The sequence below is a fragment of the Xiphophorus couchianus genome, chromosome 4 (assembly GCF_001444195.1).
Source record: "Xiphophorus couchianus chromosome 4, X_couchianus-1.0, whole genome shotgun sequence".
Taxonomy (NCBI): Eukaryota; Metazoa; Chordata; class Actinopteri; order Cyprinodontiformes; family Poeciliidae; genus Xiphophorus; species Xiphophorus couchianus.
Genome location: NC_040231.1, coordinates 16862397 through 16882169, shown reverse-complemented (window position 1 = coordinate 16882169; position 19773 = coordinate 16862397). Strand labels below are relative to the sequence as shown.

The 19773-nt window shown below is 38.7% G+C and overlaps 1 protein-coding gene across 1 annotated transcript in view; it reads right to left on the bottom strand.

Annotated features, from left to right (window-relative positions):
* Positions 1-17851, bottom strand: part of phlpp2 (PH domain and leucine rich repeat protein phosphatase 2) — a 43621-nt gene extending 25770 nt beyond the window's left edge. The window contains exons 1-4 of the mRNA XM_028014549.1: positions 17460-17851; positions 14120-14400; positions 10910-11043; positions 714-904 (exon numbers count right to left, since the gene is read on the bottom strand). Of these exons, the coding sequence (XP_027870350.1) occupies positions 714-904; positions 10910-11043; positions 14120-14400; positions 17460-17675 (822 nt within the window). The 5' untranslated portion in view covers positions 17676-17851. The remainder of the gene's footprint in view (positions 1-713; positions 905-10909; positions 11044-14119; positions 14401-17459) is intronic.
* Positions 17852-19773: the final 1922 nt, after the last annotated feature.

The following is a 19773-nucleotide window of genomic DNA, read 5'->3' as shown; positions in this document are numbered from 1 at the left end:
CTGTCATGATGGTTCCAATTTTTAAGAAAATGAAATGAAAAAGGTTTTCAAGCTATGTGGGATCATATTTCTCAACTTCCTTGGGAAAGTTGATTTCAGGTTGTTGAAAAGGATCCAAGAGGAATCATGTAGCTTCTGTTCTGGCCATGGAACAGTGGACCTGACCTTTACCCTTCTGGAGTTGCTGAACCAGTCATGTGGCTTCGGTATCCAGTCTATGTAGTTTTGTGGATCTTGAAAATGCGGTGACAGAGATGCATGGTCAAATAATCAAGAGGTTTTTTTTCTAATGTGAGTTGGAGCACTGCATAAGTTAGCAGCCAATCCTGTTTTTATTAACACATGATCTTCAGATCATGTGTATTGTGTTTTTTCAAGGCACATAGTGTCATTATAAAGCCCAATCATTTAGCTATGTTACCATTTTTTGTTCTAAAAATAATGTCTAACATGACTCAAAGGAGGTCTGATGTCATTTGATGCCTTGAAATTGGGTCCCTATCTCTTTAAGAAGCTCCTGTTCTTTCTGTTTACAATCGTTGGACTGAGATAAGTCTGTATTTTTCATATCAAAGCATTTGATTAAGCTTACAACTGCATGTTAATGTTTTTACTTGGTCCAAACATGTAAGTGTAGATTTGGTTGTAGCCTCTATCCTGTGGAGAGTAAGATGTCAATGCAAATTCAGATCATAAAACCCATGAACTCTCACCTTTCCGCCCACCAGGGGCAGAATATGCATCTTCCCTGCCAGACTGTCTTTCACAGAGGCCACTACTAAACACGTGCCGCACAGAATAACCTGCCGCTCTGCCCACTTGTGCAACTGCGTCTTGCCTTTTCGGACGCTGAACACACCCTTCAACAAGGTCCGCTCCTGCTGGTCTGCATTCACTGGCCTCTCTGGAAGGAAAAAAACCCACACAAAGGTTAATATGGGCCTACAGGCATTTATCTAACACACAAGTCCCCCTAATTCTTAGAATAAATTCAGTTTAAGAAAAACAGAAACAGCTAATTACTGACACGTGTTCAGGCTCTACAGAGATTAGATGCTTCCAGAAAATGAAGTCATATAGAAAGTCATGGATCAGTCATGATCTGTCTGATATCACCTGTTTATTAGACGTCGCACTGTTCCAGGAAATATTACACCACTACTTAGGATAGAAACGGCTTCTTTACCTTATCATACATCAATGAAACATGATTTTGCACAGTAAAAAACATGAAAAAATTGTTGATTTGTTTTGCTACCACCAAGTGCTAGATGTATGGATAAATGAATTGGCTTTTGTCACATTTAAAGTCATTCTGCCCAGTTTATTTCTGCCAGCTTGCACAGTGGGTAGATCAGTGGCCACCATTGCAGGAAACGTCCAACTGCAGAGCTGCTGTCTCTGCCAGCTTTCAAGAACACTCAGTTGAGAGACAAGCCAATTAAGCTCAAAGGAGAAAGAGCCCACCTCAGACTCCAGTCCTCTGTTTTTATATTCCCCTCAAACCAACTCATGCTTCCTCCCACTCAGATGCTCTTCTTGAGAATCTGCTTACTCTAGCACATTTTGTCCAGCTCATTCGTTTTCTCTGTGTCCCTTTCACTTTGCAAGGGCATTCAAACACAGAGAAATATTCCTGCTGCTATTCCTCAGCCGACAACCGATCATGAACAAGTTAAGTGAGCTTGACAACAAACTGCTTAGCTGCAAATTTTTGTTGTTTCTTGAAAATTAGAGACACGATATGTTATTTTACTGAAAAGAAGTGAAATAAAAGAGAACAACTATAGCTTCCTTGTTATTAGATATTAAAAAACATATTAAATAACTTCACCCAGGCAAAAGGGGTGTTCTTACTAACTAAACCAGAGGGTCTCTTCAATCTGGTGTTCAGATGTGCACTGTAAACATGATAATACAATGCATTTGTAAAAGAAATGCATTGTATTACTTCTCCACCTCCATGACATGTAGTCAATTTAACGCAAAACAAAAATAAACTGTTATGGGGAAAGTGTAAAAAATAAAGTCTAGTCAGAGGAATGCTAACAGGATCCAACGGTCCAGTTTGGTTTAAAAAAATTAGTCTTAAATATGAATCACACTATTGAACAGTCCTGAAACTAGCAAGAAATCTTTGAATTATTAGCAATACTAGCCTTATCTGATTTTGTCCTTGTTTGAAATAACAATATTATAGTGAATCTATAGATTAAAAACAAATAGCCTGGGGTTACTTGTGACATTAATATCTGGAAAATGTACTTTCTTTTTTCTGTTTCTTTCTTAAAAGGTACAGTCTGCTTTGACTAGTGAGAAAACAGCAGAGAGAAATATTTGCATATTCACATGTTTTCTGATATGTATCAAACTACCTATTGCAGGCATTATCCAATCATATTTAATGGTGATGAGGAGAATTGAAGGATCCACAGGTGGAGTCTTCTGTGGGTGTGAATAATTTCTTCTTGTAGGTATTACATTTTTTAACTTTGCACATACTTTCTGTGCAAAGAACATAAAGTAAAACAAAAAAATAAACAATAAGGAAGTGCATAAATGTGGGGTGGAAAGAAAATGACAGACAGTCTTTCTGATTTTTTTAACAAATAAAAAGTCAAAAAATAATAATTGGTGCATAAACATCAAGCCCCTTTTACTCCTAAACAAAAGCAAAAACAACAAAATCCCTTTAAAAGTCACTTAGTAAACAGAATCCATCTGGGAGTGTAGAAAGAAGAAATCTATTACTAAAGGAAAACCCATAAGTCCTGTTTGCAGTTTCTCACAAGCCATGTAACATATGCAAGTATATGCAAAAAGGCAGTGTGGTCAGACGAGACCAAACTTTGTCTTTTCACTTTACATGCAAAATGCAATGTGTGCAGGAAAAGCAACACTGCACATCCCCCTGAACGCAGCATCTCCTCAACAAAACACGATTGCAACTACGGGGGCATTGAAAGGCGGTTCTACAGAGTATCAACTAAAAAATGTTCAATACAAATGCAATGCACACTTTTGACATTTTTATTTGGGGGAAAAAATGAGTGCATATATAATTTCCTGTTAATTTACCATCATTCCTACTGTGATTGGATCTGAAAATATTACGGTAATAAATAATTTTGCAAGTAAATAAACCATCTATGCACTACAACTACCTGTGTGAAAACCAGAGTCCCATTTACGCAACACCAACGCAAAAGCCCCAGCCTTCAGGAGCCAACTTTTAAAGCAAGCACACATGCGATCCCTTACTGTCGGCAGGGTTATTAGTTGCCAGGGAAACATGTTGCTCACAAAACCAAAGTCCAATCTGAGTTGGTAAGTCTCCATACTGTCTCCTGCAACCTCTCACAGCTCTGCAGAGAGCCAGCCAAATCCATTACATCTAGATGATGACAAATCGTGTTGACCATTCCCAGCAGCTCCACTGGGGTTTGGTGACACGGTCAGAGCATGTTGTGTAACACAGTTTCCTCAAGACGCCGCGCTGCTTCCACTAAGCTAATGATCAACTGGGGTCAAACGTCGTTTAAGTGGAGGCTGCTAAAAAAAACCAGGGACGGGAGGCGAGGAACCAATCAGTCGAATGTGCGTCTTCTTATCTCTTCACTCAAATGTGTCTGTGGCCTTCACGAGACATTTCTGGGACATCTCGCTTCACGTGACACGGCAGACTAGACACAAGGCCGCAGAGGGTGAATTCTGATCACTAGAGAGAGAAAAAAACGGGAAAACAGATGCACAAAGAGAGAAGGAGGTGAGGAAAGAAAGACCTGAGAGTAAGAGATGAGAGAGGGAAAATTAAAAAGTAAACTGAGATTTGAGAACCTGAATCCGCAATTGATCCCTAAAACTAATTCTTTTTATGTGCTTTCATAAAATCGTTATGAACTGACATAATGTCGCATAACTTACGTTTTAAATAGATTCCTATTTCGGAACAAAGCAAGATGTTGTATGATTCCGGCAATGCAAATATAGCATTATATGCAAACTGCAGGATGCATCAATATGAGATAATAAACCATTTTTTTGAGCATTTTTAGAAGATCAGCTAAATAACAGTGTGGATGATTTGGAGAGCAGAGACAAATGCTGCTGTCTCTGAGTTTGCTTTTTTTAATCCTGTAATGTTTTTACCTATACAATTACTCTCCATGGCTGGGATTTTGCAAAATAAAACAAAAATACTTTTTTAATGTGAGCTTGCATTTTCTCTGCAACTTGAGTGGAGAGGGGTACTTTGATCATCACTGGTAAAATATCTTGATAACACTGTAGGCTACAACTGGATTACTGCTTTAAAACATCCTGCCACTAATAATTTTTGAAATTGTAAAAGTTGAATAAAACTTTTATTACGCCACAATAAAAGCAGTAAAACTAAAGTGATAGCACGTAAAGAATTTCTAAAAATATGGTTTTGATAGACCGTTAAACCCCACAAAACAAAACTTTTCTAAAGATATAGTTTTGACATACACTACTCATAAAGCATTTCATGTTATACATATACAATGTACATAAAAAGTGCATAATTGTTAAAATGTCAGGATGTTGTGATGAAATAAATGTCACCATAAAAATAATTTTTGTAAAAATTATCCACCTTTAATGTGACATGTACATATATCCTGTACAACTCAACTAGAAAGCAAACAAATCTGGTTGCAGTAAACTAATACTTTGTTGATTCATTTTCAGCATTTAGTCTTCTTTGGCAGAAGTCTATCAGCACCCCAATATTTGTTCACTCTACCTGCAAAAATATTGTCCAAATCTCAGACTGTATAGACCAGGGGTCTCAAACTCAATTTACCCAGAGGCCGCTGAGGTAGAGTCTGGGTGAGGCTGGGCCGCATTCACACACACGGTCTCCTCAGCCGAACTTTTCTGATTGCCTATTGCCATATTTGGCCGTAGTCAGGCGCTGTAACAGCCATAATTGTGTAGTGTCTCTTTAAGATACTCTAGTATTGCTAATGATGTCAGAAGTATGCGCCAGGGCTTCTCTGTAGAGAGCGTGGGAGAAACGTGCTAGACGGACATGTTAGCTCCCTAACTTTTCAGTAATGTTACGGGTTGTTTGGACGCTGCTCAATTTTCATGTCTGATAATATAGCAGCCGTTCAACCGGGCTTTGTAAGGTTGGTGAAGAGCGTATTTATTAAAGGACAACACTGTGGAATTCCCAGTACCACTGTGGTTGTGAGTTTTTGACCGTTCTGACGAATCTGCTGCCTCCTCTCCTCCCTTAAACACAACCCAAGCGTTACAGTAATTACGTTACACTGATCAGCAACTTCCGGGTCTAGACTGGATGCTGAAGCACGTGAAGCGGGAGCGGCCGCAGAAATTGCGCATGTACCGCATGCAAATAATGACAAATAGAAAATGCAAATAGGCCCGGCCGATGTCCCGCCCCCGAGAGCAATATACTCCACCGTGATTGGTAAGTTCGTTCACAACACTGATAAGTGCCAATTATATCAAACTCGCGGGCCGCACGAACATTAAACTTTCATATTAAGGCAGGGGCCACAAACTATCGGCCCTAGGGCCACAGTTGGCCTGCGGGCCGCGAGTTTGAGACCCCTGGTATAGACATATATATTTTTCATGCTACCTCACAGACGTTCTGTCAGATTTACTTTTGAACTCTGGCTTGGCCTACAAAATAAAATATTAAATATGGCCATACGTTTGCTGATTTGGATGTATGTTCTTCAAAAATAGTGTCTCTCATCCACCTTGATTTAAAAAAAAAAAGTATCTCTAAAAACTATCCGTAGCATCACATATCCACCATCATGTTTCACTGAGTACATGGTGTTGGAGTCCATAAAGATCAGTTTTGTTTCATTTGACAGTAATAAATTCTCCAAACAGATTTGGGGAGATTTTATTAAGGTGTTAATGTTTTCTTTGGAAGAAAATAATTTTCTCTTTCAGCTATACAATATGAGCCAGAAATTCCTGCAGCTACTTTGGCAGCTTCCCTGAACAGTCTCCATCTTGACTAGACTGGTTTTAGAGAAATATCAGCTTAGATTAAGGTAGAGAAGACCTTCACATTCTAGATACTGCACACATAATGTTGTGAAATTGTTTTGCAGCCTTCTCCAAAAGGATACCTTTCAAAAACGAGATCCCCTTGATCACTGTGAAGTTTCAAATCTTCACAGTTTCAAACGCCGTTTGAAGACTAAGCAGCCATTAGATCCTCTTACAGTTGCCAGACAAAAGTGTTCAGACCTGTTGAAATTCTCCTATTTCAACATTTCCTCATTTGCAGCTTTAGGTTTAAGCTGCAAATGAGAAAATGTTAGAAAAACAGTTTATTTTATTTTCTTTTACATTTTCCCAGGAGCAGGTTACTTTTGTTTTTAGTTAAATTGGCTATATGTCACAGAGGTGAAGAAATACTGCAGTGCTTTTCTTTTATCTACATGTGTTACATCACAAAAACCTGGCATCTTAACAGGACTGTGTAGGCCTTTTAGGTCTACTGTTAAACACCCTCACAATGATCACAAAGAAACAAATAAGAGCCCAAAATATGAAACTGGTGTGTTTGTTTTCTACTTTAGAATCAAATGGCAGAATAGGAATGGCTTCTTCTCTTTTATGGAGCTGTTTAAGGCTGCGTACTTGGTAAGAAGGACTTCCATAGTTTCTAAACTCATTTTTTATTCCTATATTGGATTACTTCAAGCCATTTCTCAAGCACTTAGATGAATACAATACTCTCTGTTTCCCAGAGCCTTTTTGTCTTACTCAAGATTGCATTAGCATGCAGTAGGGGGTCGGTGGAGGCGGAAACAGTTTGATTTGACTCAGAACAGAAAGCTCTTTTCGACAGCAAACTCTGATTCTATACCCACAGCACAGATGCCTCTTGTTGGCGGGTTTCAAACGCCTATATTTAAAAGATAAACAAATAGACAAATTTTCTGTGTAAAAAAAAGGAAAAATCTAACTCCTGGCGTGCCGATCTCATGAGGAACAGTTGCTTGCTGCATTTGAATACAGATGACATGAAAACAGGCTATTTGTATGGGGGCTTCTTAGCAGCAGCAATAAAACGTGCCACCTGAAAGCTGGGCATTGGTACCAAATGAAAAACTGACACCGGGTCTAAAAGGGGTAAGAGGAAATCCTTGGGAGAAACGAACTTGATCGCACAGACAGAACATTACGAGGAGCTGGCAGGAAACCACAGAGAGCCTGTTCTCTCCACAGCTCTGTTGCCCAGGGCAATACTGTGGGAGATCGGATCTGAACAGAATTTAATTTTTACCTCAACTCTTACAATCCCTCTCATGTTTTTGCCACTAAAACTTACTCCTTTAAATATTACCATGAAGAAGAAGAGGCAACATGGGAGTTATTAGTCACTTTGAGGACATGATTTTTGGATACTGTGATCCAACAGTTGGAAAGAGAGTCACAAGCATAAACTTTTCACTGCGCAGGACATCAAAAAGCTTAACAAATCAACACCTCTCAGTTTAATAAAGCATAAAGTGATCTCACTCTATTTTCTGATGATGCACTTCCCTCCGATCCAACCCTGACAAAAGACCTTATGATCTCCACACAGCCGCTTTCCGTCTATGACCTCAAAGATCTGAGACATCACCAAGCCAGAGGTGGAATATGGCCCGGGGGGGACCAGTGCCAGAACCTACAACCGGCTTCATCTGATCCACAGCTGCATGAGCTGACAAACAGGACCACCGGAACTCCGGCTGTTTTCACTAGGAGTGTCCTCATTAAGTCACAGCCCTGAAATGTTTACTCCTGCGTTTGTTTGTTTTAATTTCATCTGTGCGCCACAGCATAAGGGTGTGTGTGTGGGTGTGTGTGTGTCAGAGGGCCTTTCTGGATAAATAGGATATAATGGTGAAACTCCACAGGTCACCTGTTGCTCTGAACTTTGAAGCACAACAGCTGTGGAAAATAAGGCAGAAAAATAATGTGCTCAGAATAGAAGACATGTGTGCACCGATGCGTATTATGACCAGAAAGCAGATAGATGTAAGTTGTCTGGTGAAAAGAGGATGATCTGATCGATTTTTAGATAAAGATCTTAACAAACATGATCTTTGCTTTACAGATTTCTTGAAAGACAAATGCATGGTCCACTAATCCAAATTTCAAAACTTCATTGTTTCAAACACTGTTTGAACAATGAGCAGACATCATCTCCTCTTAAGTTGCCATACAAAAGTGTTCAGACTCGTTGAAATTCTCCCATTTCATCACATTGCAACAGCGAACTAAGATGTATTATACAGAGATTTTGTTTGCTACGCCAACAAAAAGCCTAATTCTGAGACAGAAGGGAAGTGATACATGATTTACAGCTTTTAGCTGTGAACTTTAAAACTGACAAAGTCTTACTAAGCCCAGCAAAAAAATAAAATAAAATAAAAAACCCACAAAAATACAGGAATAAATCCAAAAAAGAATGTGTGAAATAACATAAAACACTGCTCACAGAAACGATTCCTCCAATTTTCACAGAAAATAATTATTAAAATTTTAAGTTTGGCTCTGCTACATCACTAATTATGCATCACTTTGTGTTGTTGTATCATATAAAAATTGATATAAGGTCAACTAAATCTAGGTGTGTGAATACTTTTCCAGGACACTGTAACTAACCTCCACAAAGCAAATATGTTTTCAGGTAATTGTTCCCCAATTTAAATGGACAAAACAAGCTGAGATCTGCAAGATGATGTAAACTTTTACATCAAATCCAAACTTGTTCCGCTGAAAAGTCACATCTGCACAAGTACAAACATAATTTCAGAGAAAATTATTCTCACATCTTTGCACAAAATTCATAATCGGATGTGTCACTGCATATCCTAAATAAACCTGATGCTTCACTTCTGCAGATGGACTCCCAGGGGAAAACCTGAATAAATAAATATCCAACACAGCATAATAAACTAGACACTTTAAATTGCAGAATGAGTAGGAATATATTAGTATCTCAAATTAGACTGTTTCCTGACGAAAGTGTTCTTTATTTTACAATCCGATAAATAGCACAACATGAAACCTATTTGGATCACTAGATAAACAGAACTTGTTCATCTTATGCTGGTTCTGCTTATGCAATGAAGTTATTCAAAAGAAAGACGATACAATCAGAGCTTGAAAGCTGGTAAGAACTCACAAATATGCAATTTCAAACTATTATTTTCTGAAACAAATCCTGTACACTGTGTAAAGCTATGAATATGAGTGAGGTGTGTGAGAGGTTACTATTAATCATAAATACATCAAACTACAAACTCTATTGAAGTATTTCTTAATCAGTTCACATACACCAGAAGGAAGTTTTTCTCTCCACCTCAGCTGGGTATTAAGGGTCTGAATTGCATCCCATGCCTGGACCTTGAAGCGTTTTCCCATGAGATAACAAATAAAGACAGGAAGTCTCCAAGGGGCCCTGGCTTAACTTGGACCAATGTGGTTCGATAGTAGCCAAATTAGGCTAGTTCTCATGTTGGCAAGAGGGAAAAGAACAGGAAGCTGCTGGACACGTGGGTGCAAAGACGGACTGGCACAGTGAACTAAATTAGTTCAAGAGAAAATGCTGAAAAAATAATCTTTGGGATTGATTTCATAGAAACTTTTATTCTCTATTTACTAAGGAGGGCCTAGTATGCTTCCTTGAACAGTTTAGGGTTGGTCTATGGGCTAAACAAAACATATTCAATACATTGTTTTTGCACAAAATCATTCTTAGATGATGAGATTTCTGCCTATTTTGAGTTCCTTTCAGAACCAGCTGTTTTAGTGCTTATTGTCACTTTAAACCCAAATAAGCTGCTGCTAACGTTACATTTACACTCTCACCTGAAAATGGCTCCAAACAGATCCGCAGTTATACAACCATACATCTATGATCCTGAATCAGACTCAAAAGCAGAAGTAGAGCCTCCTGCACAGCCAACAAGAATCCAGCAAGTGGTTTCTGAATAGTAAGTCAATAACAATACACTTATCTTTTCCAGCAGCCATTGTACAGTGCATACAGCGGTAAAACCAGCTGACCAAAAGTGCTGGTGCTCCGCTTGGGTTGCTAGGTGATAACCAGGGCGTGGCTCGGGTTGCTAGGTAGGGGACTGGCCTTGATTGGGGTTGTTAAGTAACGCCTCAGTTCCCATCGATTGTGACTTAATCAAAGAACATTAATTTATTGTCAAAAAAAAGCCGGGTGGTTTTTAAAGTACTTACAGGCTGTTTTTAAAAGCAGTTGAGACACAAATGGAAATACAAAAATGTTGAATTTTTAAACCATTTTGTGAAAAATCCTATGCATTCTCTTTTTGTTTTAATTGGCGACTGCAGTAAAAGTTGGTGATTTTCAATTATTTGGTCTAATTTCATAATTTACTTCAATTAAAACACAGATAAAGAACTAACAAATTAGAAATGTACTCAAGGGCTGGAAATAAGCTTATTTAATTAATTCAATATGCATCAAATTAGCCCAATAATTGTATGTATAAGCCAGAAAACTCTGCAGAAGCGCAAACAATGATTAACCATCTATTGGTGCTACGACTGATTTATGGTAGTAAAGTCAAGTAAAGGTCAAGTAAGCAGTAATGTTAATATTGGAATGATTGATGGTCGGCCAACAAGCCTCATGCTATGTGTTTGTCTGTTTCATGCTTCAATATTTACAGCATTAAAGACAGTATTAAAAGTTCACTTCAGTGTGGCACACATATATTTACATTTTGAATGTTTAACCCGCTCCCGAATGTTTTTAGCATGTTTCAAACCAGTTTTACAAAAACAAAAACAGACCACATCTTAAAGCAGGCAGTAGGAAATTAACAAAAAGTTGTTTTTCTGCCAGAGAACTCACCGCTGTAGAAACGGATCATGCAGCTGAGATCAGAGTTGGCCGCTTCATGCTGCACTCGCACGGGGTCTGCGTAACCCATCGACATCAGGTAATCGTAAACCATCTGGAGGGGACGCTCGCTGGGGTCCAGCCTCCTGCAGGATCGATAGCATCCAGGTTTGGTGTGACAACAAGGACAACCAGCTTTGGAGTGAAATATATATCTAGAGGAGGACCTGACCACAGATTTGAATAAAAACTCGTAAGAAGCAATGATCTTTCAGGGCTGTGGAGCCACCAACAAATGCTCTGAGAAATCCTTTGCCCTGTGGAAAGTTTAATTACCTGGAAGAGCAACACAACCAGAGTTGATCATAAATCCCTGAAGAAAACTCAAAAAATAAGAACACTGTTTAATTAGTGGGTTTCAAAAGTAGGAATTCATTTATTATCTTTCATTATTACATGATGATTTATAAATGTTACATCTTTTTGGAATGACTCCTTTCCATTTGGTATAAATATATTTATTCCTTGCTATTCTTCAGGGATTCACAGTATTCATATCTCTAGAACTTTATCACATTTTGTCACATTCAAAGCACAAGCTTTAGTGCAGCTAGTCGAGACTTATAGTGACAGACAAACTCAAAATATGGCATTATGGTGAAGTGGAAGGAAAATATACATGGTCTGAAAAAATGGTTTTGCAAAACAGCTGAACGTTCCTGTACAGTATTTAGCTCTAACTACTCTGACGAGCTTCCCTGTTTGTGCTAAAAAAAAAAGCATCTCCATCACCGTGGGACATCAGTGTGATGTCACTTTTAGATTTGAGCCACGCACAGAGTTTGACTCGAGGAAAATGACATTCGATCAGAGCTCCTACTTCCAAATATTTGCTGTGTCTCCAGACTACAAACAGAACTTTCTACGTCTCTCCATTCATACTCAAAGTCCAGATTTGCAGAGTGCACACCTGACAGACATCATGTTTATAGATACTGATACCAGAGTTTCAATTGGCCTTTTGGCTACTTCAGTGACTCATGCTCTCTTTTCTCTTCCTGTTATGTAGACGGCCATATCTTTGCTATACGCTTCCCATTTCCAGATGATGAATTGAACAGCTCTTGGCACACTGTTTTATGACGGTTAGGGTTCCTGTTATGTCTGCATAACAGAAAGGTATGTTAGCACTTTCTTTGAATCCTTACAGTTTTTCAAACTCCTTGAATTTTTTTTCCCCCAGGCCTTTAACTACTCATCTTATCAGTGGTGAGCTCATAAAATCATAACTCTGCAAGGTTTTTTCCAATATCTGACTGGAAAAATGAGCTTCAAGAGCAAACTAAGTTTATATTTACATTGAAAGGTAAAGTGATTTATAAGGCCCCTGATATCAAACTGCATTCTCCTCCAGGGAAAAACCATTTAAAACCATTTTTGGGTCTGGGAGTCTCTTTCAGGACATTTCCAAAGGATGACTGTAGCTGGGAGGAAACTCCAGGAATACCCACATCGTGTTGGAGGGATTACATGCCCAGTCTGTCCTGAAAAAGCAATTAATGGATCCCTGGGGAGGAGTGAGCTGCTGGGAAAACAGAACCCTGGACCGGCTCGGTAACCCTCTTGGAATGGGATACCCACCAGAACAGGGATAGACGGTCCAAAAGTGGAAAGCACAGATCGACACAATTCACCCTATCATTTTATTAGGTTTTGGTGTAAAAGCAGGATTGCCAACAGAAAATATCATTATAAAGGATCAAAGATTGCCTGACAACACACATGATCACACACTGTTAAAGGAAATCAAAGGCATTGAAGAAAAGCTTCTCTTTCAAAGAAAAATAATCTACAAGTAGTTTAAAAACTTTTGGGTTCAAAGTCAAATATCTTATAGGTTTAAGAGACCAATATACTCTTTTAGTGATCCAAATCATTCGTATTTGACTAACATTTTTTGCCTCCTCAGCAAAATATTCTTTAGTTGCCATAACAACATCCATTTCTTAGTCCCTCCTGGTCTGCTCTTTCCATTAGCCTCCAGTTTCACTCCTGGTATTGTCTTGTAGATTGCAAAACTGCAAACTGTGACTAACTAACCCACTAAACCGTGAGGTTTTTAAAGACAAATGGTCATAAATCTCTCTCTCTCTTTGTATGAGTCAATCTAGGAAAATTCTGCTTTATTATCAAAATGAGGCTTTACAAAGTACAGTTGAAGCCTCACTAGTTTTAGCACCGGTGATCTAAAAAAACACCCCAATCTTTAACATCGTTCATTTTCTCTACAAGCTAAATGTACAGAAAATAGTGGGGAGGGGAGCGTTTAAACTTTTAAGTGTGAATTTGCTTCATTTTATTAAAGTCCATTCTACACATATTTAGCAGGTATGCTAATAACCGTAGAGAACATTGCATAAAAGTAGTTTTGTTGTTACCGCACAATTTCACTGACAGTCCACGAGTAAACTGAGTGAACCGTCACACTCACACTAGATAAGGCGCTGAGATTTAAGCTAAAGCCGAGAGCTTATTTTCTACAATATCATATTCCCACATTGGGTTTTCCAAGAAAGAGCAAAAGAACAAATTCCTTCCTGGTCACGGATCAGTGAACCAGACACTCAGAGGGTCATTTGCTGTTTTTCAGAGAGCCTGCTGTGGGTCTGAAGGGGGTGTGTGCACCTTCAGGGTAAAATTGGTGAGGTGCTGTGAGAGTTTGGGATCAAACGGTATGTTTTGCATTCACTCAGGCTAGTTCACTGTGACATTCTGCTCAAATTATAAAAATGATAAATGTCTGTTTAGCTAAAAATTCTTCTGCATCGCCTACATCTTAATGCAAGTCAATACACTTATAGCTGCTGTGTCTCTAATGGAGGAGACGCGCTTCCTTCACAGGCTATAACATCTCACGTTTCACTTCCAGTTCTGCTGCGCAGCTAAGATGCGAGGCGTTTCTGTTTTTCTTTCTCTTATACATGATTTCACATCAGACTGTGGTTGGTTCTTTTAGAGCGCGTGAGGATTTTGTTTGGAGCAAATCCACAGAAGACGTCTCAGCAGGACTGCAGCTGCTCGATCTTGATGTCAGCAAAGTAATTGCTGTTGTTTAATTCAGATTTTGAGGACATTGCCAAGAAAAAGACCCACCCTACAACATCAGCTTGGCTTCTTCATGCAACTGCTTTCTGCACTTTATGTACTGTACAGTGCATTTACCTGAGAAGGTCTCCGTGCAGCTGAACGTAGAGTCCCTGTCCGTTTCTCTGAGCACAGAGCTCCTCCACGGTGGTGCTGGTGGAGCAGAGCACCAACTGCAGGTCCGTCTGAGGGGTGGAGGAGGCCTGTGGGCCGGAAGCAGGCGGCTGGGGGTCCACGGTGCCGCCATAGAGGCACACACAGCCTCGTTGGGTGTCCCCCTTCAGCCAGTCCCGCTCTCGTGACCCGAATCTGGTTTTCCTTGTCACGCAGCTCCGGCTCCCGTTCCTCTTCATGTTGCGCTGCGGAAACAGGGAGGTTTCTTCAAAACATGTTGCAAAAGAGTTTGGAGGAGGTTCAAAATCCAGCAACGACAAAAACACGAGTTGCCGCTCACCAACTGGATGATTTGTTTGATTCATTTTCTTAAATATAGTTTCACAGCTTTTTGAATGAAATAAAAGAGGCATCAAATGAAAAAAAAAAGAAAACCTAAAAAGTATGCAAAAAGCCTTATTTACATATATTAATCTGTCATTGCTCTAGCAAAGAAATAATGAAAACTGAAGTTAATTTTTTTTCCCCCTCAATATCACTGTCAAACAGTAACAAGAGTGGCATCTTGGTGTCACCGAGTCACATGTTTGATACGTTAATTTTGCAGGAGGCAAACCTGCAAAAAATAAAAATCTTATGCTGTCCTACCATCACAAACAGTAAAACTTAAAGTTTTTTAGCTGTACATGAATCATGCATTTTTAATAAATGAGATTATGCTTGAGAATATAGGCAGAAATACTTCAAGTGGGTTTGTTTTAGAAGAAAGGATGAATTTGTGGAAAAGCACCTCATCTGTGGGCGTCAACTAAACAAACACTTCATAGATTCATGTTTTATTTGGTTAAAACAAAAATTCCCTAACATGTTTTTTCTTGTAAAAAGAAAAAAACATGTTAGAAAGTAAATTACCAAAAACTCCATTACATTATATACAGTATATATATATATATATATATATATATATATATATATATATATATATATATATATATATATATATATATATTTGATTGTTGTGTTTTGCTTATCATGTGTTAGATAGATGAGTTGCAGCCTAATGTTTCATTAAAAAAAGCTAAACTGCGAACCAGTACTGTGATGCTATGCAATGTGATGCTCAGATAATTAAACTAAAATAATTCCAGCTGCATATGACAAGAGACAGTATATCACTTTATCATGGTTTCTAACATATTCTTATGATAAGGCATGTTTGTGTCACTGAGTATGTACAAGATACTCTAGACTTTTCTTAATACAAACTTCCAACAAACATACAATCCATGTTTTGTCAAGGATAAGATGAATTTTTCCCAATTGACAAAAGAAAAACATGTTGATGATGTTGTAGGGGTGAGAACAAAAATTGAGCTAATTTAGTCAATAACGTACTTAATAACGCACCTTCACTTGATAACTCTCTTTCATTTTGATAAGTTTCAGATTTTTAAAAACCCTCAGAAGCAGATTTTTGCCATATTAAAGCAACTCCACCCCCAAAATTGTCCCGACCGTTAATACAGTCGCATTCACATTAGAATAATAATTTCCAGCTCTATAGCAAGGAGTCCAACATAGTTGTGAAGTTTCTCCGATTCAACACACCGGATACAAATAAATGAGGGAGAAGCAGAACTCAAAACCTAATAACAGGATGAGGAGATAATGCAACCATTTAAATCAGAACAAGGAAACATCTTAAAGACGCAGGACTCCAACCCAGGACAGGAACTGATCTATAACTCCATTAAATGTTAATTTGGAGGTATTCATGTTGCTGTGTGATCCATAATCACAACTTTCCCATTTGAACTTCATTGTAAATAACCACATTTTGTCAATAACCTTTAAATTCAAATGTGACAGAAGTTTAAAAGTTCAAAAAAAAGTATTTGAGTAAACTCTTATAATATTTTTGAGATTGCAGCTGTTTAAGAATAGCAATCTTCTTTTGTCTTGACCAAGTAATTAGTTGAGAAACTAACCTCTGTTTTATCCATTTAAAGAAGCCATATGAGTCATCCATGCTGGCAAATATATATGGAAACATAGCTTCTTGCCCAGAGTGCCCTTTCACCAACGGGAAACAAAAGCACCAAAAACATAAAAATAAAAAAGATTACTTTTCAGTTGCACCCTGATCACATCTTCTAACACTAATGGATACCCAGTCAACAGCGGTTGGGCACCATAACGACACATTAGGCTAAGCACTGCAGGAAAATGTGACTATGCACTACAGATGGTTAATGGTTAAAGTTCGAACAACTAAAGGGGCATTTCACTGTTTTTCAAGGAATCTGAAGTCTAGTTCCAGTTCAAAATCTGAAATGCTCAACCAGGTCAAACCTAAACTCTATACAATGCAACAATTCTTTGGCCTTTCTTTACTCATCAGGGGAAAAAACTCCACTAAATGAGTTAGAACATAGTTTGAGATTTTGGTAAACATTATCCTGATTGTTCAAATGGGAAAAGAATAGCAGTTTAGATGTTTGTTTCCCCCCTTTGTGGGCCTTGGATTAACATAAGAATGTAAACTACAATATTATGAAAGATTGTTCTGAACAGCTTTGATGTTTGAAATATATTCAACATATAGATATAAATATAAAAAAGTCTAATTTTGTTCATTCCTATTTTGCTAGCCAACTATGAGGTGAAAATCAAAAATTAAGAGCAACGCAGAGAGGAGTAATCTTAAATTATCAACCCTATTTTGAGGTAAATGAAGATACTGACTAGAAATTCAAAATGTGTCCATTTTTCTTGAGCTCTAATTTATTTTCAAACACAGCTAAATTTGATACAATTACTACATAGCCTTAGAACTGAAGAGACATGTCTGATTGTTCACATCTGACAAGAGATATTACCCTTTCACTGAAGATAGCTAACATTTGGGCTTGTTTTACTGAACATTTAAACTGGTACCTACATTTAATAAAAATAACACACCAGGGAGGACTAATTCCCTGTAGATCTATGGGAAACATCATTTCAAAATTATCAGAAACCTGGGCGGGAAGAGGCCTTCCTGTAACACATCTTAAACACCCCAGTGTGTTTGTGAGGTTTGTTGGTATTAATTGGATTTTGCTTCTCCCTGAATGACAGCCATCACTTATAATAACAGGCGTTACATAACATTGCAAGGATGCGTTTGAAATCATGCACTTTGCCCTGTTCAGTGATCCGCTGCAGCGGACTATGGGGCAAATCTTTCCCCGTCACCAGCGCTCTGTGCTGCCGGATTCACCCAGTGTATCACCGGGGCACAAACCCTCTCGTTATGACCTGCCTTCAGCACTCGGATTCCGGTTGCAGAGTGAGCTCCGGGACCGCTGCGGCTGCCGCGACCCGCAGTCCGGCTCAGCCCCGCCTGATGGACCACCGTGTCCGGCTGCCTGTCAATACAAGCCCCGTTGTCTCCGGCATCGCCTCCCTTCTTGATGTCGGCTCGGATGTTGATCGCAGGGACCGCTGTGTTGTTATCCTCCTCCTCCTCCATCGCCATGTATGTCCCCCCCTGGTAGCAGCCTCAAAAGGCAGGAGCGCCCCCGGAACACGGCTGAATTCCCACAGAGAGAGGAAAATTCATCCTGTGTCGGCGCTGCGACGCCATATCCCGACTAATCTGACCGCTGTCACACAGGCCTGCCTGCCTGCCTGCCGGGGAGCTGATCAATAAACATTACAGGGGCGGGTTCAGGCTTTCCTTTAACTCTCACTGGTACTGTCAGAGGGGAGAGGCTTCAAGTGAATAATAATGAGTTGTACCACTCCAAAAAAAAAAAAAGGTTCAAGTGGAGGTACAGTTTAAGATCTGACTGTATTTAGGCAACAATTAACTTAAATGCAAAACATTATTTTAAAGCAGAGGATGCCAACTTTCTATTGCACATGCATAAAACCAATAGTGAACTTCTTTTGGACTCAGGTTACATCTAAGTTATTTTTTCTCATCTGATGCTTGCGTGTCTTCCTGTTCTCATGCTGTCCTGCTGTAGTAGTTTAGTTGTCATAGCACGCATTCCTCAGGGTAAAAATAGCAACATGTCAACCACAAAACCTGACGACAAACAAAAGCAAATCAAGTGAAACAAACATGCTGTACTGGAGAAGAGGTAACTTAGATTTGTACCGTGCTTTGTAAAATGATTCATGTGATGTGCAATCACTGAGAAGTTTATAAAAATATGAACAGTTTTCAATTTTTTATGAGTAGAAATGTGAAAATTATGGAGTGCATTTGTGCTCAGCCCCCCTGCTGAATGGTCATTTTTGCAGAGCTAACTTTGCAAATCATTAGCGGTATGTCTTTGGTAATTATTTTTCCAAAACTTTGCCCAAACTCAGACTGAAAGGCAAGTCATTAGACTTTGGTGCATTATATCATATTTTAAGCACTATTGAGAAACTACTCAGATTACACTTTTAGAAGTTTACTAAATGGTAAAAAGTAAGTTATTTCATTTTTATTTAGACGTAAGAATATGTCACATCCTGTTAAATGATTGGAAATGTGGAACAAATGAATGTACAAGTACATTAGCGATCAATACTTAATTACTGATTTATTCTGGATTTTCAAATCAATTTAAAAAACCCACCAATTTCAGACTCTACCTTTGAGGAAAAGTTACTCATCATTTTACAGATCAATGATAATAGTAGAGAAAAATGTGCATTCATATGGGAATCCTAACTACAATACGAGTTTTCTGTTAATTATACAACATTTCAATTGCTCATTAGGATTTTTCCATCTAACAACTTCAAATTTAAATGTGCTTTCAGTTCCGATTCATCATCTGCCTGAAAAACCAAACGTGTTCATGGATCCTATGTTGTGGCCTGGCTGTCTTAGATGACAGATTCCTGCTGTAGTCATGGTTTGCTGGAGGACATCCCTCCCCGCTCACGTCTCTTCCTCATGACCGCATATGCTATTTTCACTCAAATAAACTCCTTCCATTTGGTGAAGACAGATGGCCGCCCGTCCTCAGTCTGGTTCTGCTGGAGTTCTCCGCTCCACTGTTGCAGTTGGTGATCCCCTCGGTAAGACGCCTTTCGATGTTTAACAATACTGTGTTGTTCAGAAACGGATTTGGGCTGAACCCAATGTATCTGAGAAGTTTGTGTACACCATTTGTGGTATTTTTTGCAAGTCTAGAAACTCTTTGAAATCACAGCACATTTTTTAAGATCTACTGACTTCCTCACCCAGAAAAAAATAGGGTTTTAAGCAGGCTTTAAAACTGGATAGTAATCTTAAATGGCAGCCAAATTAACACAAGACTGAAACAAAACCAACCTTTTTCTATGTTCATCTCAAACTCTAGATATACTGTAGATCGGGTAAGCAGAGAAGATTGGTTCTCAGTGGGGAATCAGTGATATTTCCCCCCCCCCTAATGTGGGACTTTTTAAATCTTGTTCTGTAAATTGCATTTAAAGGTGAAGATTTAATCCATTTGCTTCAAGGCTCACCAACCTTTAAACAGGGGTGACAATAAGCACAGATGACATTGTGCAGGTAAAAATCAGTGATTCAAATTTGTAAAATCCAAATGTTTTCAGTAGAACTTCCTATTCTAGCAAATTGAGTTGAA